Consider the following 7,500-nt stretch of genomic DNA (forward strand, 5'->3'; position numbering starts at 1 on the left):
GCTGTCAGTGTTGCAACTGTACACTCCACCTTGATGTCTTGTTTAATTTCTGCTACTTTTAATGCATTGTCCTCTTCTTTCCTCTTTGTAGGACAATGCTGTAAGTGTTGCAACTGAAACACTGTGCCTTACCCTGTTCTTGTTTAAATTGCTCCTTGTAAGTCGCTTTGAACAAAGGCGTCTGCTAAATACTAATGTAATGCAATGCAAAGTGACTTACAATCGAACAAGGACATAATCATAGCATACCACACTTGCAGAAACAAATTGTTCTGTACATATCCTGTGCACTCTTATTTTAAAAGTATATTTTTCACTCACACACACACACACACACACACACACACACACACACACACACACACACACACACACACACGTCTCACCAGTAGGATGACTCCTTTGAGGACGACTTTGGAGTCAATGCCCACGTTGAGCAGCTCCAGACATAGCTTGTCAAACTTCTCAGGAGTCAACTTGTTCAGGATGCTGAGGAGAGAACACACACACACACAAATGAGACCCAATTCACACACACACACTCAAATGAGACCCAATTCACACACACACACAGAGATACAATTCACACACACACACAGAGATACAATTCACACACACACACAGAGATACAATTCACACACACACAGAGATACAATTCACACACACACACACAGAGATACAATTCACACACACACACACACAGATACAATTCACACACACACACACACACACACTCAAATGACACCCAATTCAAACACACACACACACGAATGAGATACAATTCACACACACACACGAATGAGATACAATTCACACACACACACGAATGAGATACAATTCACACACACACACGAATGAGATACAATTCACAGACAGACACACACACACACACACACACACGTGTATAAGACCTAATACATTTATTTGCCCCATACGCCTTACATTCACATTTAAGCATGAATCATCCTGCTTGTTTCGAAGACACACACGGCTGTGGGTCATATTCAGTGTGCACCTTGGGACACACACACACACACACACACACACACACACACACACACACACACACACACACACAGGGCTGTGTGCTGCACTCACCCTCGGACCTTCCTGAAGATGTTGTCATGGCGTTCCTTCTCGGTGGAGGAGCCTTCTCGTCTAGTGCTGCGCGACGGAACCCATTTCTGCCCCACGGAACCCGGAGCCAAGCCCAGGAACTCGCTACGGAACACGATACACACCGGCCAATAAGAACACAGGACAGGAGTAGTGTACTAGCATGGCAAGTGTGTGTGTGTGTGTGTGTGTGAGTGATGGTGGTAGTATGCCTTTCCATACACTTGAGATAATGAATGACTAAGTGTTTGTTGCATGCAGTGTGTGTGTGTGTGTGTGTGTGTGTGTGTGTCTCACCTCTTGCCGACAGTCTTGGGATAGTGCTGAGAGGCCCCCCTCCCGCCTCCTCCGCCCGAAGACGCACTGCAAACCAATCAGAAAGCAGCAGCATGAGGATCCACCAATCAAAACCGCTGCACGACTCACCCATCGGCCAATCAATCACAGCCAGCTAACCAATCTCATGGGCGTATCAGATGTGGAAGCTGGGCAGCCATTACTTAGTGTGTGTGTGTAGCCAACTAATCACACAGATTGCAAAACATTGAGTAATAGTTGCCTGGGTTACCAAACACACAAACACTCTGATATAATGCAGTGTATTGAGCAGAAACCCCCTGGGGGATTTTATGGACACACACACACACACACACACACACACACACACACACACACACACACACACACACTCCCTTGAGCCATCGGACACAGAGAACTCTCCTGAGCAATATCACGCGCACACACACACACACACACACACACACACACACACACACACACACACACACACTCCCTTGAGCCATCGGACACAGAGAACTCTCCTGAGCAATATCACACGCACACACACACACACACACACACACACACACACACACACACACACACACACACACACACACACACACACACACACACACACACACACACACACACACACACACACCAGTGTTTCCCATACATTGAGGAAACTATGGCGGCCTGCCGTAGTTTAAATTTGGCCGCCATAGTTTCCGAAAATGTATTAAAAAACAAAAACAATTTTTAAATAAAAAAATGTGTACTTTTTTTTTTTTTTTTTACACGATTTCCGTGTTTGTTAAAAACGATTTCAATTACGATTTCCTTCGCATTTTCCTCCTGGAGTAAATACATCCTATAGAGAAAACCACAAGTGCTTGAAAGAGAGAGGGATCAAAAGCCTTGTCAAGTTGTTGTAGTTAACTTGGGTTTGGGAGCAATAAAAAAAAAACTTCCGAGAAGGGACAGTTGGGATGAGTTTACTAAAGCCTGGCTCAAACTACACGACTATCGCGCCGATTCTCGGCTGAAAACCCCCCTTACGACAATCGCTGGAACGTTACCCCCCAGGACCATCGCAAGCGATTGTCGGGAAACATTTCCTCGTCGTGAGCGACATTCTAAGATAGAACTTTGGCAGCTCAAAGAGTCGCCGATCGCAAATCGTAGAAATCAGACAAGTGTTTGATATTTGCGACTGGAAATAGAACGTCGGGCATTGTCTCGGTGGCTGCGAGCAGCGACAAGATTGACAGTTGCGATTCTCTTCTAGTGTGCGGTGCACCCCGACACCAAAATCGGACACACAATCGCTAGTCGTCGTGTAGTTTGAGCCTGGCTTTACACTCCCCAGGCTTTGTTTTACAGTTGTAATGAGTTAGGTGACGGCCTTCATTGACAAGGCAGAGGAGACATCGGGCTGCATATAGAAATTAATGTATAATGAATGTGAATATAGACATAAATGTGTAATATGTTGTTCAGCCCTTTTAATGGGAGGAATTTTGAAAAACTGGCCCTGTGACCAGCACCCCTCATGTAGAATGTGTACGCCTATGTGTGTGTGGGGAAAAGGCATAGCCTACCCTCTTAGACCCTTTTTGTTTATGCGTTAACAATTTCACAGCAATCTTAAATTCTTATCTCTGCTTCTATTTTGTTTTATTATTTTTTTCATTACATAGACCCCTGCATGTGTATTATGTAGCCTTATTTCTCAAAATATAAGTGGCTGAAATGTAGGCGTAGGCCTATAGTTTCTCCATGCGCCAATGTCATACTGTACTCATTGTTTTGCCATTTTGCATTTACACTGCGTCAAAAAAAATCCCGGCTGCCCCCATAGTTTCCAAAATTTCTGTGGGAAACACTGCACACACACACGTACCTGAAACGAGAGACACCCCCCTGTGCGATCACACTCTCCACTTTGGCGGCTGGACTGACGAGACTCAAGAAGAATCAGGATGAAGAGAGAGAGCAAAGAACACGCCTGCGGAGAGATGGAGAGAGAGATGGGGAGAGGGATGGAGATGGAGGGATGGGGGAGAGAGAGGGGGATGAAGACAAAGAGAGAGATGCAGCAGTTAGATGTGTTGAATGAGGATGTTGACGTCTTGAAAAGGAGGAGGAGGAGGAGTATGCACCTCAACTTCCTGCCCCTGCTGTGACACTAGAGACATCACTTCATCACAGGACTGTGACATCACAAGAGTCTGGTCAGAGGCCTGTGACATCATAATGCCTGGTGAGAACCAGAGGGCTGTGACATCATCAGGCCTTGTCAGAGGGCTAGGTTTGATTGATGTCCTCCAGTATTTGTCATTGTGCACTGCCAGCCTGGCTACTCACAGCACAGGAAGTCAAGAACAATACCCAGCCGCAGCCAACCAGCCGCAGCCAACCAGCCTCCTGCGGTTATTTTAGTGCTGTACTCCGCCACAGTTAGCTTCCCTCCCCTGGTTTACACTCTCGTTAGCTTCCCTCCCCTGGTTTAGAAGCTCTCGTTAGCTTCCCTCCCCTGGTTTACACTCTCGTTAGCTTCCCTCCCCTGGTTTAGAACCTCTAGTTAGCTCCTCTCTCCTGGTTTACAACCTCTAGTTAGCTCCTCTCCCCTGGTTTAGAGGCTCTCGTTAGCTTCCCTCCCCTGGTTTACACTCTCGTTAGCTTCCCTCCCGTGGTTTAGAACCTCTCGTTAGCTTCCCTCCCCTGGTTTACAACCTCTAGTTAGCTTCCCTCCCCTGGTTTACACTCTCGTTAGCTTCCCTCCCCTGGTTTACAACCTCTAGTTAGCTCCTCTCTCCTGGTTTACAACCTCTCGTTAGCTTCCCTCCCCTGGTTTAGAACCTCTAGTTAGCTTCCCTCCCCTGGTTTACACTCTCGTTAGCTTCCCTCTCCTGGTTTACAACCTCTAGTTAGCTTCCCTCCCCTGGTTTAGAACCTCTAGCAGGGCTCCAGAGTGCGACCAATTTGGTCGCACATGCGCCCATTTCTTTCAGTAGTGCGCCTAAAAAATATTTTTAGGCGCACCGGTGCGACCAGCCATCAGTAGAACAAAATGAATAGGCAATGCTAAACACCCATTTTAATGGACATACAATTATTAGCCAGTCTTCAGTAGTGACTCATCACAAAATAAAACGCGTCAATGCGGTCATTCCTTCAACTCCGCTGAACTTTTCTCCCTCTCGCTGACAGGCAGCCCGACGGCGACGTTTCAGAATAGAATGTTCGACTTCGCAAGTCGCTAAACTACCGGTATCCGAGCGAGTTCACATGTGCTGCTAGCGAGTTAGTGTTCTCAACGTCTGTTGAAACGGACGAGAGTGTTACAATCCCTGGAAAAACGAAATGGCTTGAGGATGTTTTAAACATAGCCACACAAACACAATTGGCCACAACATAAACACAGACTGGTGCGCGGAGAATGGCCCGTTTCAGCCGTGCGGGCAGAGCTGGCCAAACAACAGGTGACACGCTATCTCTCGGAACTTCTGTGAGTTAATTACTGCCTATCTGTCGGCAAGGCATCGTTCAGGCACCTTGAGACAGCGAGAGAGAGAGAGAGAGAGCGCGCACGGAATTGTGCTGTCGTGTTTGTATAGCGCTTGATACCGTCCACAATCATCATGCAGAGCGCTCAAAAATGGGGAAATACAAAACCCAATTTACCTCGGATTCCACTGTAAACATAGCCTATTAGTGTCTAACTTAATAATTTTAAAAAACATGCATTTTTAACTGGGTTTGAAATCTATCTATCTATCTATCTATCTATCTATCTATCTATCTATCTATCTATCTATCTATCTTTTTATCTATCTATCTATCTATTGGAACCCTGTGCTTGTGTCGTGTGTGTAGTCTTATTGCAGAAAATTAAAGCTTAGCCTACCTGTAGCCAAGATGTGGTAGGCCTAGTTAGGTAGCCTACTGTCATGTCTTTTAAGGAGCACATTTGTCTTTTAAGGAGCACATTTGGATAGCCTATAGCACAAGGAAGGCTCCAGGTCTTTTAAAATAATAATAATGATAATAATAATAATTATTATAGGCCTACTATTATTATTACTGTTATTATATATATTTATTTTTTTAAATTAAAGCTGAGGTGCGTGTGTGTGTGGGCATAGGTGAAAACATGTGGGTGCACCTAAATTTTGTGCTGGTGCACCTAAAAATATTTTTTAGGCGCACCAGTGCAACCAGTGCAAAAAGTTAGTCTGGAGCCCTGTCTAGTTAGCTTCCCTCTCCTGGTTTACAACCTCTAGTTAGCTTCCCTCCCCTGGTTTACACTCTCGTTAGCTTCCCTCCCCTGGTTTACAACCTCTAGTTAGCTCCTCTCTCCTGGTTTACAACCTCTAGTTAGCTCCTCTCCCCTGGTTTAGAACCTCTAGTTAGCTTCCCTCCCCTGGTTTACAACCTCTAGTTAGCTCCTCTCTCCTGGTTTAGAACCTCTAGTTAGCTCCTCTCCCCTGGTTTAGAAGCTCTCGTTAGCTTCCCTCCCCTGGTTTAGAGGCTCTCGTTAGCTTCCCTCCCCTGGTTTAGAAGCTCTCGTTAGCTTCCCTCCCCTGGTTTAGAAGCTCTCGTTAGCTTCCCTCCCCTGGTTTAGAGGCTCTAGTTAGCTCCTCTCTCCTGGTTTAGAACCTCTAGTTAGCTCCTCTCCCCTGGTTTAGAAGCTCTCGTTAGCTTCCCTCCCCTGGTTTAGAGGCTCTCGTTAGCTTCCCTCCCCTGGTTTAGAGGCTCTCGTTAGCTTCCCTCCCCCGTTGTGGTTCTGTAGACCTACTGTAACATCAGTACACTGCCACAGCTAGCTAGCTTCAGTTCCCTGCTGTGGTTTAGAAGTTCCCCATAGCCACAATGCTACTGTCTGCTACACATGGTACGGGATTAGAGAATAGAGACTAGAGAACAATACTGAATGCCAGCTGCAGTTGGCATCCCACAGCACACTCGTCATAGATCACATCCCCCAACACAGGTTTCCAGCAGGGTGTCTGGGCAAGTTCTCCACAGCACACTCGCCATAGATCACATCCCCCACAGCACACTCGCCATAGATCACATCCCCCAACACAGGTTTCCAGAAGGTTGGCTACTAGGCAAGTTCTACACACCATAAGATGGTATTTACATTGTATTTTGCATACAATCTTTTCAGTCTATAAAAGCCATCCTGTTATGTAGACATCTAACCCAACCGTCGTCTTTTCCTCCTCCCCTTGCTGTGGCTGATGCTGTGGGGCCTTCCACTAGAATTACTATTGCACTGCACAGCTGTTACGGTCAACTCTACACTCCCAGACTCGGAGAATGATTCGGAATACAGAAGAAACCCCAAACTCAATTATTACATAGAAGGAGAGGTGTAAAATTAGCGTATTTACAGAAATGACAGCATCCCTTTAAGGCAGGCGTGTCGTATGAAAATGTGCTATGCAATTACACTTATTAATGTCATTGTGTAAACTAGTAATTATCTTTATTAGGCCTCACGCCGTTTCCCCATCATCCCCAACTAGCCCCGGTGCTAGCTCTATTGAGGAACAAGGCCTGCAGGCTAAGAACAAAGGTGGCTAGGTGTTTAGCATGATAAGCTAATTAGGCTTCAGCTGCGTTGCATTGGGCCTTGGTCCTCTGTCCCACAGCACGGATTTACAGCCGCTGGGTGCGATCGACACACAACACCGCGTCATCTAGTTCTGTTCTAGATACGAGTTGACCTACATTTAGCCAGCAGCACGGCACCCAAGGCCCATAGGCTACTCAAGTAGGCCACCGGACTTGACTTAGAAAATTCGGACTTCGAACCTTCTCTTTTGTGCTGGCAGCTACCTACATAGCAGGCAACTATGGGGATAAGCGGTCCCCTTAGCGCTGTGTGTCTGTGTGTGTTCCCCAACCATCCCCCACCCCCCGCGGCAGATAATCTAGTGTTAGATCGGCCATCGCTGATGCTAACGTGCTAGCGGCAGATGGCCTACTTCAAAATCTAGTCCCTACGCACCCACAGGAAATGGAAATAGGCAGCAGAGAAAACCTCGAAGACGCACAAAGGAATCTCTGACATGCTCCGTGTGTATACGT

General features: G+C 46.5%; 1 protein-coding gene across 1 annotated transcript in view; it reads right to left on the reverse strand.

Annotated features, from left to right (window-relative positions):
* eif4g2a (eukaryotic translation initiation factor 4, gamma 2a) overlaps positions 1-3,375 on the reverse strand; it is a gene marked incomplete at its 5' end in the record, with an annotated part of 23,957 nt that extends 20,582 nt beyond the window's left edge. The window contains 4 exons of the mRNA XM_063193238.1: positions 387-489; positions 1,099-1,221; positions 1,414-1,479; positions 3,302-3,375. Coding sequence (XP_063049308.1) covers positions 387-489; positions 1,099-1,221; positions 1,414-1,479; positions 3,302-3,375 — 366 coding nt within the window. The remainder of the gene's footprint in view (positions 1-386; positions 490-1,098; positions 1,222-1,413; positions 1,480-3,301) is intronic.
* Positions 3,376-7,500: the final 4,125 nt, after the last annotated feature.

The sequence above is a fragment of the Engraulis encrasicolus genome, unplaced genomic scaffold (genome assembly GCF_034702125.1).
Source record: "Engraulis encrasicolus isolate BLACKSEA-1 unplaced genomic scaffold, IST_EnEncr_1.0 scaffold_32_np1212, whole genome shotgun sequence".
Classification (NCBI taxonomy): domain Eukaryota; kingdom Metazoa; phylum Chordata; class Actinopteri; order Clupeiformes; family Engraulidae; genus Engraulis; species Engraulis encrasicolus.